The 18,156-nt window shown below is 37.1% G+C and overlaps 1 protein-coding gene across 8 annotated transcripts in view; it reads right to left on the bottom strand.

The window, feature by feature from the left end:
• The window catches only part of cadm2a (cell adhesion molecule 2a), a 496,729-nt gene that overhangs the window by 105,012 nt on the left and 373,561 nt on the right, over positions 1-18,156 (bottom strand). For 2 of the 8 annotated variants that reach the window (XM_077242793.1, XM_077242790.1), the window contains exon 3: positions 4,336-4,362. The exons of the other annotated variants lie outside the window; for them this stretch is intronic. In XM_077242793.1, coding sequence (XP_077098908.1) covers positions 4,336-4,362 — 27 coding nt within the window. The remainder of the gene's footprint in view (positions 1-4,335; positions 4,363-18,156) is intronic. 8 annotated transcript variants of the gene reach the window in all.

The following is an 18,156-nucleotide window of genomic DNA, read 5'->3' as shown; positions in this document are numbered from 1 at the left end:
ATTGTGCTGTTTTGTACTTTTCTTCTTTTTTTTAATAAATCTTTTGTGCAATTATGAATGTCTTTGTCACTTTTACCAAATTAATGAGATATTGATTAATTAAAAAATAAAAGTAAAAAACAAAATACTGACTCCAAACTTTTGAGTGTAAATTTATTTTTGGACATTCTGATCCTACAGCCAAAAACATATTTCAAAATTCAGTAGATATTTAGAATAATATTCTCACAATAAGGCCAAGAACACGCACTAAGAAAGTCATTTTTTTTCCATGTTGACTTAAAAGGCGAATTATGTTATTTCTTTGCCATGGGCGTCAAAAAACTGGCACTAGTTTCCCCGAATACTTCTTCCATCTGCCATGGGTCAACCAAACAGATAGTCCTGCCCCAAACTCACACCATTTGAGAAAATGTTGCCGTATTGGGATGGTTTACCACAGAGACACAGTATGCACATTTTTTGAGTAAACCATATACAAATAGCTTTGTTATAGTTGTTTCTGCATATTAAGCTGGGAACAGAAAAAGTATTTAACTTATTAAATTACACACATTACCTTTAACCAGTCATAGCACTAATTGCAAAGTGTCTAATGAGCTGGCTGTGCACATCATGTGAATCAAAGCAATTAAACAGAAAAGAGACAAAGCGGATGAAAAGTTTTGAAGACGCACTGCAATTTCTGATTTAGGGAAATCTAATCAATTAGCAAACAACAAATGAACTAGCCTCAGCGGTTCCACTTTCATTTGCACAATTAGACCAGTGTGCAGCTGCTCTTGCCATTGTAAACAAACACCCCAATCACAGTTTTTTAATTGTAGCAAGTTGTTTTTCTCTCTTTTTAATACTGTAATTTACTGTGACAAAAGGGAACAGGAGCAATGCCTATGAAATTGTCGTCGACAAAAACAACTCTGTTACTCGCCGAGCACACACACACACATACCAAGACGAGGATGTGCACGGAGCAGGGAAGGGTCCCACTGCAGGCAGATGGCATGCAGGTAAAATTGCCATCTGAGGTGAGTGTGTGAATAGTACATAGTCTTGTGCATTATTCATGAGGAGAGCAGGTGGTTTAGAGGAGTCAGTAGCTGATAGCGTCTCACTCATTCTGTACACATAGGCCTCATTTCATCTACCTGACTCCAAATATTTGCAGTGATAGTTTTTCTTCCTCAAAAAAAAAAAAAAAAAAAAAATGAGGCAGACCTTTGGGAGAGCTAACAAATGTCACATTCAGATCTATTGCACAGGCAAGATTTTCATTTTTGCGCAATGTTGGGAGAGCAAGTAACTAAACACAGCAAAGCTGTTCTCAAAACAGTCCAGATTTCTCATAACAAGCTACTTTTTACAAGTAGGCCTAGTGGTGTAGTATTACATAGAAATACATTGCTGTAACATTTTTATTGTTCCCACAGCTTTTAAACTGTCAAATGCTGCTTTTCCAACAATGAATACAGGACAAATGGTAATCAGCTGGCTATAGTAGAGTTTAATGTATTTTAAACATTAAAATATGTTTTATCTGATTGATTGTGCGTGTAAGTATTTGTTTGTGGGAAATCAAGGAAATCTCACTTCTCTATAGCTTACCAAGTCATACATAACCTCTGTGAACTTCCCCTTATAAATATTTCACTGCCTCTCTCTGAACCACTTAAGTGAAAGTATCTTTTAAATTTAATGTCTAACTACGTTACAAACAGCAACCGTGATATTATACAGCCACATCTGAAGGACACACTGTCACAATAAAGCGGAAAAAAATACAGCCGTAAACCACAGGGTCAGTTTAATGCTCAGCATAGAGTAAACATCTAAGATAAAATGCCTTGTATTTTGACAAAAGCACAGGCGATGGAGCTTAAACTTTTCGGCATCAGCTAGATCTATGAAATGTAGTTAATATAATATTCACAATGATTGATTATGCTTAATTTTTTTAAATTAATAAATATATTAGAATAGGCTAGGTCTGCACTCTCGCAGGACCCGCAGTCTAGGAAGGGAATATTGTATCTGCTGAAAGCGGTAAAAATTAATTATTTGAGGGACTACCAAAAAATATTACCTACAGTACACTGTAAAAAAAAGATATGATCAATAAGTCCTGACAACATATGTTTTACATTACTATACCTCATCAAAATAAGGTAAGCAATTTTCAAATTATTGAGTTAATAATTAAGTTATACAAGATTCAACTTATTTCTTTTAAGTCAGTTTAATATAACTTAAGTTGAAATGTAGACAAGTTGGTTGTACTTTTGTAGCAACTTTTTACAGTGTAAATAACTAAAAAGTTATTACAAAAAAATTATTTTCAAGAACGTTATCCAGGTTATTCATCTAATGAATGCCAGAAAACTTTTTACAAGCACAATGTTGGATATTTCGAATTTCATGCAAATTCCCACGGAGTTTCGCGCAACAACCGGTGAATGTGACCCACCTTTCCTTCTGTGTCAGCGGTGTACCAACATATGAATGGGCTCTTGAGAATGCTTTTCTGTCAGGACCACTATCATCAAATACGATCGACAATTAGCATATAGTTTGGATTGGCGGTATGGCTCTGTTCTGGCCAAGAACTCCCTGCCCATCCATGCAGCCTAGCATGGATAATAGCGGGGAGAGCAGCGAGAATCCCAGAACAAACATAAATGTATTGCAGACATAGGCATAATTTGCAGGTGAGTCGGGTGGGACATGTCCCCACCACTTTTTGCCAGGGTCGATATTGTCCCGACCACTTTTGAAACATCTCGCGGCACGGATGTAACTAATACAAATAAATAAAACATCTCCAGTTAATGAAATTAACTAGCAGAGCATTCATTTTGTTCGTTTCTTAAATAAGAGGCGATCTAGCACGCTGAAATGTGTTATTTTTGAAATCAAGTAATCAAAGTGCTCATTGACTGCGATCAGTGGTGCAGATACTCACGGACGCGCGCTTTAATCCGTTGCGGAGACTCTTTATTTGTTCCCGTGAAATCACAAAGTAAAATGCACACAAACGTGTCCCCGCTTGATATACAGCCAGTGATAAACATAATTGGTTTTAATGAGGAAAAAAAATAATATACGAGTGCGGATTAGAACCCAGAATCTCTGACACGCTTGGAAAAAGTTCTGCCACTGGACCATTAAAATACATACAAAAACTTCTAGGCACCAACACATAGTAGATCTCATTAAACGACAAATTAAACACAATGTACTGTTTACATAGGTACATCTGATTTATGATTTAGCATTGTATTAGCAACCAACCCATTGATTGCAGATGTCATTAATGTTCAATAATTTAATCTACAATATAATTCAAGAAAAAAATTAGTTTGATTTGAAGAGGAATATTGGAAGGCCAAGCCCTGACTGGACGTGGGGTGGAGCTGGGGATGGAGGAGGGTAATCAGCTCCTGAGGAACGCGATAAAGCTGCTGATAATACTGAATGAGCTTATAGAGATGCTGTGATAGGCATCATATTCCTATAGATAGATGTGGATCAGCTGAGAGACTTGACCTGTCAGTACTAATGCTATGCTTGATCTATAAAAGTTAAATATGAATAACAATTTAATATTGAGTAACTTCCATTTTAGACACAATCTTGCCAATATCGCCATTATTGCTCCGCCGAACAAAGTCTCAACAGAACCGCATCTCTGAATAACAAACGGATAAATGAGCGATTCAATGACTCACTCATACTGTATATGAATGAAGGAACTGAATGGTTCCCTTTTGTTCACTTTTAAACAAATAGGTTGAATGAATGATTCATTGACTCGCTTGTATGAATGAATTATTCAGTGACACTCTCATAAAGACAGTCGTTTATAGCCACCTACTGGTGTAACGATGCAACCTGCAGAGAGAGAGAGTCACTGAAAAACACAGACTGACAGTCTGTGTGGAACAAACACAGACAAACCAAGTGATACAAACAGTGAAATGATCATATTATGTTTTAGAGTCATTTCACACAAAAGTTAGCCATGCTACAAGTCACTACATGCGACTAAGTTCTATGGAGCACTGAAGTTCAGAAACTTTTGTGTTAGTTGGCAAAAGATGACAAGGAAGAAAGAATGGCAAGGGAAGTAAAGCAAAGGGAGAGAAGGAATAGTTTGAGAAGGGCTAGGGTAGAGAGGGGTAGAAAATAGCAAAACTAATGGCCGCGTGTAAAGGAACAGGATGGTGGTACTGCCGGCCTGGCTCATAGCAGTGATAAGGCAGCTATCTCAGCTCAGCTTATTGAGAATGGTGTCTCCCCATTTATCAAACAGCAGGGAAGATGGAGGATCCAACTCACCTCTCACTTTGTTTTTCGTTGCCGCCACTGGTATAGCAGAGCGTGATGGGGAGGGGAAGGATAGAGAGGATGGAGGGAAGGAAGGAAGAAACAAAGACAGGGAAGGACAGACAGGTTCAGAGGGAGAGAAAGAGACAGGAGGAGAAAACATTCAATTAGAACAGGCCAGTTTCAAGAGGGTGTAAAATGTGTCAAACTAGCATACTAATCCTCCTCTTGTGAAAAATCTCATTCGTATCTGTCTGATTCACAACAATGAGCCACTTGAACTGGATGCTTGTCATTTGCAAACACTATGCTCTACAGACTACCGAGGTTTACGATACACTGCCGACTACATTCAGCTGCACAGACAGGCCAATGCTTTTATACCAAGCAAACACAGCTCACCTAATATACCACAGAAATCTCTTTGATAACTGCTATTGCATAAGAGCAAATTTACAACTTCCTTCCTGTTGTGACACTCTCTCCTAGCATACTCGACATGTAGAAAATGATACTTCTTGTGTATATTATATATAGCATTCATATAATTCTTAATAAATACATAAAATGCAGTCTTTTGTCAATCTTTCAAATAAAACAAAAAAAAATGAATCATAATAAAACAATTTCTACAACACATATACTAATCTTCTGCTTTGGTATATGTATTACAATATAGCATTTATTGAAAAGGAGGGAATCATGCAATACAAAATAAATAGCATTGCATACAAAGCTAAAAATAATGTTATTTTGTAATTGCAAGCACTGTAGCTAAGCTAAATAGCAGTATTTTTGTAATTGCAATTAGTTAGTAATTCAAATTTTCTATTAAATTCAACAGATTATGTCAAAATGATGACACTGCTGTAGGATTATAATTGTTAGATACAGTCTAGAATGTCAGGATGTCTGAGGTAGGACAGGCTAAGACATCAATTTAAAGGCAAATACAGATAATCATTTATCTAACATATGTAATTTTTCTCACGACAGGCACGTGCACATACAAAATGATAGTGTGCATGTAACACATATAGTGTGCATTTTTTTTCATGGAACACAAAGTGTACTGTATTGGTGGAAAACTTGCTTTTGTAAAACTAAGATTGACAGCGCTATCTGAGCACAAGAACGGTTTTGGATTGTTTCGCCAAATCTGTGTGGGTCTGTCTCAGACGAGTGGAGCCAGAATCCTCTGTTATGTTATTGCTTGGTGAATGGCTATTGATCAGACCAAAGAGCTCTCTGCAACAGACTCCCAATTAGCCAGACACAACAAGCTGTCCGTGCCCGCTGAATGACTGAACAAACAAACCAGCCTAATTCAGCCCATCTTCTGACATGTTTGTGTACCAAAAGCATCCACTCAAACAAACCTATCCATTTATATACCATTAAGGCTGAGTGCTTATAATGCACAATTATTGTATACAACACGACACAATTCTATAGACTGAAGCTGGAAAATGGCTCCTAAAATGTTAAAATAACACTTTCCACCTAAAACACGAGCACAATGACAAAGCTGGCAGCGTGGTGCATTTCTATACATTCAATATGTGTTTCTATGTGTTTGACAGACGTGGGGTTATGGGTCTTTCTGATAATTGTTGCAATCAGGAGGGAAGTAAGCACTCTTTGAAATTCGATTTGCATAGTTCAAAGACAGGCAGATGATGAGACTTGAACCCATTTGTGTGTTAAAAGTCTAAGAGGAAATAAATCAGAAAGAAAGAAAACTTCACAAATCTTTCAGCTTCGCCCACTGAGCAGAATCCAGAAGTGCTATGGTGAAATTCACCTCACAGTGAACTGTGAATCATTTGTTAGTGCTCTGAAGGCATAAATACATCAATTGGTTCTACTTGCTTACTAAAACTAGAAAAAAAAGACAAATAGTCAGAAAAATAATATTTCACCTCAACCTCTGGTCACAAGAATCAAATTTATCTTAAAGTCTGACCTGGTGTCAATAAAGTGATCACATCCAATGCAATGTGACCTGAACTACTATTTAAAGGCTTTGTATCAACACAATCTCATGGCAATTCATAATTATTTTACACTTTAGCGATTGGTGGCTAATTCATATAATTCATATGAATTTGTATGATCATACTGTACCATTTCATACAACCTACCTTACGGCCCATTGACAATTATGTTTAGGGATGGACCTTCATGCTAATCTTTTTCTAAAAATCTAATCATACAAATTCACACAAAATCACCGCATCGTAAAATAGTTTTCTCATGAGATTGGGTTGCTTGTACACATTCATGAACAAAATGAAGATTTGGTTAGTTTCTGGTCTTAAGTTTGAAATATACAACCCAAATTGTCATTACAACTAAAAGAAGTGGCTAGAAAATGAAGTGGCCTCACTGTTGAGATTTGCTAAATGCCTTCAACTTTAAACCCATCGTTGGTTGAATATGAGTCTTTTCAGGACAGAAATTGTGGCAAAGTTTTGACTGACAGCGACTAAGCAGCATCCTCCAGGGATGCATTACCCAAGTCTGGTTGGGTTGTGTAAGAGGGAAAATAGGAAGGAGTGGAAAGAGAGGAAAATGGGCCACCAGTCTCCTTCAGCCAAAAAGATGACAAAAATCCCAGTATGCCATTTTGAGAATTCTGGCCATCAGTTAATAATTCAACACACCTGCATTATTGATGCTGGGAAAAGCTCAGATCAAGAGGGCCGAGATCTTCTACACAATGCTCGACAACTTGTGGTTGAACAAATATCTGCCGTGCACGATACACACTACACCAAACACACAACACTATCCACACACATACACACACACACAAAAAAAAAAAACAATAAAGGATGTTCCGGTTGGGCTAGTCTGCGTGGGGGTGATTTATCCACTCAGTTGTGAGCCTTAAACTTTTTTTTTAGTAGGAAGGACTACTCGCTGAATCCAAGCAGTAAATTCTGCTGTCTATAATACCATTACGATGATTGAACAACAGGAGGAAAAACAAATGGACTTGATTTAAGCCACGATAAAAAAAATCACACACCTTTGGTGGACTACAGAACGGAACTCATTCCTTAGATGACGTTCCAGAACATTCCTGCAGAGGAAGAATCTTTCTTGGCCAACTGATCATTTAAAGATGTCTGTACTACCATTTTGCAGCCATTTTTTCCTGATGTGAGATCAGTTTTTGAAGTGACTTTGAGATTTCAGGGGATCAGACTGAGAAAATGGAAGTGAAAAATGTTGATTTATTTGTGTAAAATCAAATGAGCTGCATACCTAAATCATTTTAAGGCATCATATAGGGACATTTGAGATGTGACAACTGCTTTCCAAGCTACATAATTTTGGCCAGATCATATAGCAGTATAACAAATGGTAGGTGGATCCTCAACAAGAAAATCCATGTCCAGGCACTCACATAGGTAGACAGGTAAAAAGCCTTTATTGTAAGACAGGGCTACATCTTAAACCATAACGTTAGTGTCTGTTTAGGTTGATACGCGTTAGTGTTTAAGATGTAGCCCTGTCTTACAATAAAGGCTGTTCTACAACAGGATCCACTTACTATTTTTGATTTTTTGTTCCCCTTCTGGAGCATGCACCCCTGGTTGAGATATTTTCTTTGATTATGATATACTGTAGCAGTATAACATGTTTAGTTCAATCCCAGAATGCACTGCTAAAAACTAAGTGGGGATTCATATTTGTGTCCTATATATTTTGTATGCTTTTTCAATTATGAGTGTTGTTATTAACTAAAATTAAAAATGTTAAAAATAGGTTTCTAAAAACACACTCTCCATCTGCTATTGGTTGGCTAAATATATAGCCCCGCCCCAAACTTACAGTTACAGTTATGTTCCCATGATTATTTTTAATTTGATTTGATTTTTGACCATGATTTTTTCTGGAATTGTTTTTCTACATATACTTTCCAATAGAGTTTGACGTTAGCATGTTGCTAAGCTAATACATAATGTCCTACAGTCAGGGACGTACTGGGACTGAAATTCAGCCCGGGACTTTAAGATGGAGAGGCCTTTTACGCGAGTGCCCTTGGTGCACGAGCAGAAGGATTTTTTTGCAGTTATTTTAATACTAATAGTGTTTTTATGGTATAAAGAGAATCAGATTACACTGAAGACCTTCAAGAAATTTTAGGATGATACCTGCCACTTCAGGTAGTATAAGCAAGTCACCACTGCACTGAACACAACCAGGTCAGCAAAACCTAATCTCGAACACTTAAGTCACAGTATACTGCTAACTACCAGCATGTCATGTGTACAGTCATTTGGAGTGATAAAATAGTTACAAATACTACCAAATACCCACTCAGATACTCAAATACTACAATGCAGTCCCATAAAATAGAGATTTGTGTGTGTGTCCTCACTTTCAACTCTCCCTGCCTCTGCTTACTGATTGTACAGCTGAGAAGAACATGAGAAGAACATCAGTAATAAATAAGACTAAGAATAATACATTTTCTACCTATGCATAATATGATTGCCTAGTACCCAGCCCTGCACTCTGCCCCTGTACCTGTCCTTGTTTTTGTGCTGGTTCCATTCTCCTCATCCTCCAGCTCTTCTTTCTCTTGCTGCTTTCCTTCCTCCCACTTCTCATCAATATGACTGCAGGGGTCATCATCAACCTGTCCCTCTCCAACACTGACCTTAACAGCTAATATACATATACAGACATACATAGATTCCTTGCTTATAGAAGGATGTTGTCTGTGTGTGACGACAAACTGCTGTTTATAATATATAATATATCTATAAATATATAATATATGTAAGGGATAATGTATAGCGAGGCGGTTGTTATAGCGTTTGTATTCGCTATAGCAACCGCCTCACTATACATTATCCCGCTTATTACATGTCTACCTACCAAATAAATCAATAATTTCACACAAAATATTGATTTAAAAAGCAGTGTATTGATTTAAAAACAATTGTATTGCTTCCGCTAAAGAAAATAATCTGTTCCGTCTCTGAACTGCATCCATGGCAACGCGCTGTTTTTCATGGCAACGGTGTGTTATACTTAACAGCGGTCTGTTATCAAGAAATAACACCGCATGCTACATTGGAATTCTACCAAGCCATTTAATAAATGCCTATATTTAAATGCAAATATAAACAATTTCAGTGTATAATAAATCACTAATATATCCCTAATCATGCACCTGTCCTGTCCATGCTGCTGGGTCCTTCCTCATCTGCACCTCCTGCTGCCACAGCACTCTTTCCACTACGGAAAAGGTCTGTTAATTTGGTGCATTTAGCTGCCTCTTGTGCCAAATATCTTTTCTTTTTAATTCTTATTTTTTCGGCCCCACCCATTTCTTTCTCTTCTTTCCATAGACAGTAATCTCTCCTTTTCGCCATTTTTACCGTCCATCTCTGTTGCATTGCATTCACACAAACCCGCCAAACATGAGTAAAAGTAAACTCCTTTAATCGGCGCCTAGTTAGAGCCAATCGGATGTCAGGAAAAACGAGGATCAGTCCAAGTTAAGAGGGGCCGCTCGCATCCCTCCTCAGATTGAAAGTATTGGTTTGGCCCGGTCTGAATCACACACACACACACACACACACACACACACACACACACACACACACACACACACACACACACACACACACACACACACACACACACACACACACACACACACACACACACACACACACACACACACACACACACACACAGCATTCCGCTTCAGGCAGTAAGCGGCCGGTTAGTCCGGTCGCGTATCATTAAAGAAAAAAAAACAACAACTCTTAGACCACCGGCCGGTCTTCGGCCTGAAATGGACCGGCCGTTCGGGATTGTTCCCGGTATTCCCGATGGCCAATCCGCCCCTGCCTACAGTGTTAGTTGAGCAATATTTATATACTGTTATAGTATTTATTAATATCGATGGCTACTGGGTGATGTAATCTCTCTTTCTCTTTAATTCTATGATTTATGACTATACATCTATTTCGATGCAGCATCTTTTTCTCCTTCGGGCCCTTTAAATATTTAAAGCGAGGTCCTTTACCAACATCATGCCACATGCGGTGCAAATCACAAGCAGAAGTCAGCGCTCTGCACCTTTCAATTGCTTGAGCGGTGGCAGTGTGGCAATAGCTCCTGATTGCTAATACCCTGTTTGTGCTGTTTCAGAATGGTAATTTGGCAATTTAGCGTAGCCGCAAGCACTCGCCACACTATAGCGCCCCGGTGAGAGGGAGAAATAAATAGCATAAAATCAAATGAAATAACATGAAATAAAATCAGGAAGAGCCAGCATTTAGGGCTCATTACTTCTCCACTCCTGCAGAGGTTTCTGGTGAACCTAAATGAGGCTAAATAAAATCAGCATCCCTTACACACACTCACTCTCAGTGAGAATATGAGCTGCTATCCCAGTTACAAGACTACTGGTACAAACGTGAATGACATCAGACACTACAACTCACAAGATCAGGATGCATATACTATTGTTCAGGATTTCTTTTCCCAAACAAAGAAAATATAAACTATATTTTTTAGAATTTTAAAATGTAAAAAATTGGTAGCATCGGCTTCAACTAGGGGAGTTTTACAACTAGGGGTGGGGGTTACATTATGAATAAATGTTTTTTCTCCAAAACACTTTGGCCACAATTATTGGCACCCCTAGTATTTCTTCCGAAAAAATATCTCTGAAGTATTTCATTATTAATATTTATCTTTTTTAGCACACCAGGGGGACTAGGGATATGAAATTGTCTAGCTATGACACCTTGTTTCACAGGAGTTTAAATATGAGGAAACACAAAGGCCAAATTCCCTTAATCATCCATCACAATGAGTAAAACCAAAGAATATAGTTCTGATGTGCATCAAAAGATTGTTGAGCATCACAGAAAGGTGGCTGTAAGAAAATAGCTAAAGAATTCCAATCAACTAAAGATGTTACGAATCTACCAGGAAGAGGACGTGTGTCTATATTGTCTTAAAGGGGACATATCATGCTAAATTTACTTTTTTAGCCCGTAAATGCATTTTGTTGTATATTTGGAGTGTTTATAAGTACAGAAAAGTTGAAATTAGTCTCTTCACGTGCTTCGTTGATATCTTTATATTCTGTTTTGGTCATATTTTGCAACCTGTTTCGATTTTTCTATTCTCGATGACGTTTTTTTGAACAATTACGTCACAGTATTTGCAGCGGAACTGCCAAATAAGGACATCGACTCCCGGCCCAACACTTCGAACAATCCGTCATTTTTATTTCTCGCTGCGATTTTGTGGTCCAAGCTCAAGGATGCAGAAGTTACGAGAGGGTAAGTCAAAATGTTCGGTTGTTGGATGTAGTGACCCACACGCTTCATTACACTGTCTCCCAGTATCAGAACCTCTTCGAAGTGCCTGGTTGAGTTTTATTTTTCATGGAAATGTACCCACATCTGTGGGTATAGTCATTTATGTGCGCGCGAAGCACTTCAAGGATAACTACTTCAGCAACCTCTGCCAGTATAAAGAGGGATTTGCTGATAGACTTAGTCTGATTGAGGGGTCAATTCCTTCTATCTTTGGAGATGCCGAACAGAGCACTTCGGTAAGCTGTAAATAACGTGTTTACGTGCAATAATAACATGCTTTTCTTTAATTGTTTATAATGTAACTTATATTTTGTTTTGTGAGTGTGAAATAGTCGTTGTAAAACATGCAGTATTGTAGTTGCGGGCATGGATGGAGATGTTACCATTGCGAGACATCCATATGAAGACGTTGTTCTGCAGGTTCGTCGTCTTCATTTTCATCTCGCTCCAGGTCCGGCTCTGGCTCGAACATGTAAGGCTTGATGGACAAGTCTTCCGTTGTTGACATTTTGTTAATAACGTGTGAATAAAAAGTTTCTGTGCGCCGCTAGATAATCGTATCTCTGCTATCAAACTACCAAAATGGCCGAACGGGGTGGAGTTGAAACGAATGTAACCTCTGCAACCTGGAGAGGGGGCGGGGTATGAAGTGTCTCATTTGCATTTAAAGAAATGCAATCAGAAAAGGGGTAGAAAAGGGGCCTGTGGAGCTATAATAATGATGAATTCAGACCCAAGCATTGCAGTTCCGCTTTATTTAGACCACAAATGTAGGATTTATATGTAAAAAGGAACGATTTAAAAGCATGATATGTCCCCTTTAATGCATGGTGAGGGTGAAAGTTTGAGTGGCCAAAGATTCTCCAAGAATCACAGATGGAGAAGTGCAGAGATTACTTGAGTCATGGGGGTCAGAAAGCCTAAAAAACAAAAAAATAAATAAAACAACGCCTACATCACCACATGTTTTTTGGGAGGGTTTCAAGAAAAATCCTCCTCACTCATCCAAAAATAAACTCCAGCATATTCAGTTGTCAGACATGGCTGGAACTTCAAAAGTGACCGGATTGTATGGTCAAATAAAAATAAAAAAATTAAATAAAAAAAAAAACCCCATTCCTACGGTTAAATATACTGCTGGATCTTATATGTTGTGGGCCTATTTTTTTGCTGGAGGTCCTGGACATCTTGTTCAGATACATGCATTATGGATTCTAGCAAATACCAACAGATAAAAAATCAAAAACCTGACTGCCTATGCTAGAAATCTTATAATGGGCCATGGTTGGATCTTCCATCAGGACAACAGTCCAAAACAAACATCAAAATCAACAGAAAAATGGGAAACTGAGCTCAAAATGAAGCTTCTGCCATGACCTTCCCAGTCCGCTAAACTGAACCCTATAGAAAATGAGTGGGGTGAACTGAAGAGAAGCACCAACATGAACTTGTGAATCTGGAGGATCCTGGAGAGATTCTGTATGGAGGACTGATCTCTGAGCTCTAGTCAGTTGTTCTCGAAATGTATCAGGCATTATAGAAGAAAACTCAGAGCTGTTATCTTGGCAAAAGGAGGTTGCAAAAAGTATATAATAACAGGGAGCCAATAATTATGGCTAGGGTGTTTTGGAGAAAAGCATTTATTTCATAATGTGATTTACCCACCACTTTCAATTCTTTTACTTAAATGAAAGGTTAGATTTTTATGAATTTTTTGAATGAAAGATCAAAAAGATAATCAATGCAGATTTTTTTTTTACAGCCATTTTTGTTCTTATTTTTCAGGGGTGCCATTAATTCTGAGCACAACTGTATATCTGCATAATCTATCTATAATCTGCGACATTAATTCTAAACTAAATATTAAGTTTTGACTTAAATTAAATTAGATTTTTTAATTTGTCAAATGATATGGATAAATCAGGACAAACAGGTGTTTAGAAAAGTCTATGTTTTTTTTGTTGCCACTTACTTTTCTAGGAGGTAAAAAAAATATATATCCAAAGAGCCTTTTATTTTGTTCCTTTTCTAAAACTAAGTTCTGAGGAGGTTTTGTTAACGTTCACATTAAGTTTTTTTTTTTTTTTGGTTATGCAAACGTTTGAGAAAACTTTTCAGAAAAAAAGTTCAATGAATGATGTATAAACAATGTTTATTAATGTTACTAGATGACCATTTGTTCAAAACAGGGCCGGCCCGAGGCATAAGCGAACTAAGCAGCTGCTTGGGGCCCCCTTCTAGTTTAAATATTATTATTATTTTTTTTAGATGACTTAAACAAGTGACATAAATGAATGAATTAATATGAATGAATGAATGAAAAAAAAAAAAAAAAATCTGATTTCATGATAAATATACCTGCCAACAAATGCTGCTGTGTCTGCCAGCGTTTAAGTCATGCGCATAATCTAGACACCTCTCGAGTGCATAGACAATTCGTGCGCAACTGCCCGTAGTCACGGTATCGGTTTGAGTTGGAGAAAATAGCCGCAGGGGAACTTAACCTTCTAGGTGTAAGGGTAGCAGTTTTAATAAATAATAAACATAGCCGTTTGAACTCTTCTCCACTTTATTATATCACACATCAGATCACTAACTCCAAAAACCTGCGACACTACAGTAGCAAGTGCGCACGAGCCATTCCTATCTACGGCAAGCCCCGAGGGGAAAAATAGATTGCATACACACATACAACGAGCGCCAGTATATCATTACCGGTATTATAACAGACTTTGTTAGATTCTGTCATGTACAATCCAACAAAGTCTGTTACAATAATAATAATAAAAAAGATTTTGAGGACAGTTACACTGTATTGATACAGTTGAGAAATAATACTATTTTTACAGTTTTCAACAATAATTGTCATTGTTGAACCCTTGCTCTTATTATGTTTCTGATTTCTCAGTTTTGTCATTATTTTAGCAAATCATTTATTTTATATAAGTTTTGAGACAGTTTGTTTTAAGTTTCAAAGAGTTAGTAAAAGAGTAAAAGTAAGTATAAGTAAAAGTTAAAACTTTTTTATTTAAGTAGGCATCTATTTTTTTGTATTTATTTTGTATTAATACATAACCGCGTTGTATTAATTTATAATGTATCATTATTGTGTGACATTTGTGTCAATAATCGTCAAGCTCAGGTGACTCCGCGTAGTGGGAGGAGGCCCCCAAATCAAATTCTGCTTAGGGCCCCCAAAAGGCTCGGACCGGCTCTGGTTCAAAACATTGAGAGAACCTTGAAGAAATAATCAGAATGTTAACCAAAGTCCTGAGAATGTTCCCTGTTAGTTAGGTTATCATTATACAGTACTGTAAGACAGAAGTAAACTATAAAAAAAGAAAAATGACAATGTATATGCTTTATATTCTAAATATTGATATGCTACAGTGATAAAGATGCATTTGATCTGACGGATTCTCTTTCATTCACTCTCTCTCACACACAAATCTGATTTCCTTTGGTTATATTCTGTTTGTAGTTGCATCTTCAGTACCATTCTCATTCTTTTATCCTTCTCTCGCTCTCTCTCTCTCGCTCTCTCTCTCTCTCTCTCTCTCTCTCTCTCTCCCTCTCTCTCTCTCTCTCTCTCTCTCTCTCTCTCTCTCTCTCTCTCTCTCTCACTCACTCACACACACACACACACACACACACTTCCTCTTTCATATTTCATGCTCATAATCAAAAGAGATTAGTGCCTGACACATACAGAGTGTGATTTGGATCCAGGTTAATCCCAGTCACACACTTGAGCTATTATAAATGTCACACGAGGGCTTCTCAAGAATTGCAGGGCTTCCATTTAACCTTGTGTTTAAACACACATCAATGACACGTTTACCTAAATATGATCTCGTTTGAATCTTCCACCATCCATGAGATGGAAAAAGTCATTTTTATTCCCAGATAAAATTACTGGAACCAGTGAGTTACATCATGCTAACAAATATTTATTTAAGAAATATATTTAATGATTCCCATTAGGACTTACATTAGCCAGAAACTGCTCTGCTAGTGAAATACCGCAAAACCTTTTTAATCTATTTCCTGCTTTCAGCCAAATAACATTGCAATTTACAGGCATCAGCCAACTGTTTAAAAGGGCAGAAGTAAAAACATGCATTTTCTAATAATACATAGGGTCAACCGCACAAAAAAACAAAACAAAAAAAAAACCTTCTACACAAACTCCTCAACATTCCTAATTAGTTTTTATTGCGTTTTTGAAAATTGTTTCCGAAAACAACTTTAAGAATTGTGGAATTAACATTATGTTGTTTCATTGATGTTAGCAATAGTTCACCCAAAAACACAATATATGAGAAATGTCTTTTTTTTCAGTCCATACAGTTGAATTCATCCTTCAAAATATGTCCCGCAGAATAAAGAGCGTCACCCAGGTTTGAAAGACATGTAAATGAAGACAGAGCTTTCATTTTTGGCTGAACTATCCCTTTAATGGCTGTTAATATCCTTTTCAGAGGGACTTTTTGTAAAGGAAAACCTGGTAGGAAATATCGAATGAAATTATTAATACAATAGGCCAGCTGAATTATAAATGATTTCCTGGAAAATGCTTCTGGCACTTTCATTCAGTTTTATGGCAGTAGGTGCCACTGGTTAAACAACGTATGTGTTATACATAATTTCATTCAAAAACGAACATATTTTGCCACATGGAGCAGCAATTAACATAATTGGACACAAATAAAACTAATTGGATGTGAGCAGGTTGATTCTGTAACAAACACCCCCCACAGCTAACCCATATTCTGGCACTATCCCTGCTTTCCGCCCACCTGGGACGCCTGATTTACCGGTACGGCAACAGAATTCCTCAAATACTCTCATCTTTTCATTAAATCTTTTTCAAGTTCATACATTTCAATTCAGTACATGTGACCTATATAAACCCTACAAGTAATGAATGCAAAGAATATACACACAAAATCTGAGTCAGTTGCTATGATAAGAGAGCAATATTAATCACTACAACCTAGCTGGGGTTTCATGTACATTTTGCTCACGGGCAAAAAAAACAACAACTAAAAAACAAAACACTATAACCGCAGATTCTCATGACACCATGATGCACGGTTTGGCATTTTGACATCTGCAAAGCACAACAAAACTCACCCTGTCAGCATCTTTTCACTCAATTACATGTAAAAGGAAGTCTGTGCCTTAAATCTACACTCTTGACCTCAAATCAAGTTTGGATCATGATTTTCATTGGTATGTTAGCATGCTATCAAGGCCTAAATGACAGGTAAACACACTATCTGAAGTTTTTTTTTTAATTAGATCAATTACAATCACATAAATTGAACTGGAAATTATTTCATCTGGGTATTTTGATGCTTCTCGCTACTAACAAATGAGTCATTGCTTGATAAGCAAACGTTGACCATCTTCATGCAAATGGGCTAATAAATCTAATCACGCCCACTTAAACGAGCTTTTTCCGAGTCCTCTTTATTACATCCCGTCGATTCTACCTTGTTGTCTCACATTACAAAGAGGCACTGTTGTGTTTGTTTTTCATTTAATCGTGAATATTTGATTTACCCTCCTTAAAGTGATTACGCTGGAATTCTTCGGCACCAACCTGCTCATCATTTAAATAAACAAAATGGCCCAGCTGAGCAGTAAACGCAATCATCTCCGCACACAAAACGTGACTGTGGGCGCTAGTATGCAAATAGTTTCCTGGATGAAAAAGAAAAGTTTACTTTGACCCTACAAATAAATTCATCTCCAATGTTACTCGCTTGACTCGAGTCCTCGCTCTATACCACTGAGATTGAAGTATTTCCTGTCCATTTCAATTTTTTAACAATTTAGTGATTCAAAAAATTCAATGCCAGAGTGAATCAGGAAGCAAATGCTCTTTCAAATGTATTACTAGAAACAAGAAGTCTCAAAAACAATTCACATAGGGACCTTCCTCTTTTTGATACAGTCACTTAAACCAAAGTCACACTTTCAAATCTGTGCTTTTATTTGTGTGTAAATGTAGAGTGAACATTAATCAACCATATCTGTGCATGGCTAAAAAAAAATATGTTCTATTTTTTTTCCACTGGCCCCAGTACAAAATAATCAATTTTTATATTATGCGTCATATAAAAAATACGTTCTTGTATATTAAATACCCACTATCACTGCCGTCAGTAAGATTTTTAAATGTTTTTGAAAAGTGACAATGCACACAAAGCCTGCATTTGTTTGATCGAGAATACAGGAAAAACTGTGTGAAGTAATATCACAATTACTTAAAGACAGTGCATAATTTAAAGCATTCTTGCTGAATACAAGTATACTACTACTAATAATAATAATAATATATATTTCCCCTAAAATTAAATTCTTTAAAAATTCTACAAAGTCTAACAATGTAAGCAGAAATATTGCAAATGTCTAGATATAGTCATATATATTGCAATAAATTAATGAGAACATATAA

The sequence above is a fragment of the Siphateles boraxobius genome, unplaced genomic scaffold, assembly GCF_051911475.1.
Source record: "Siphateles boraxobius isolate OS27281-9 unplaced genomic scaffold, OSU_SipBor_1 25, whole genome shotgun sequence".
NCBI classification, from domain to species: Eukaryota; Metazoa; Chordata; class Actinopteri; order Cypriniformes; family Leuciscidae; genus Siphateles; species Siphateles boraxobius.
The sequence above is the reverse complement of the archived record's forward strand: the minus strand, read 5'-3'. Positions and strand labels throughout refer to the sequence as shown.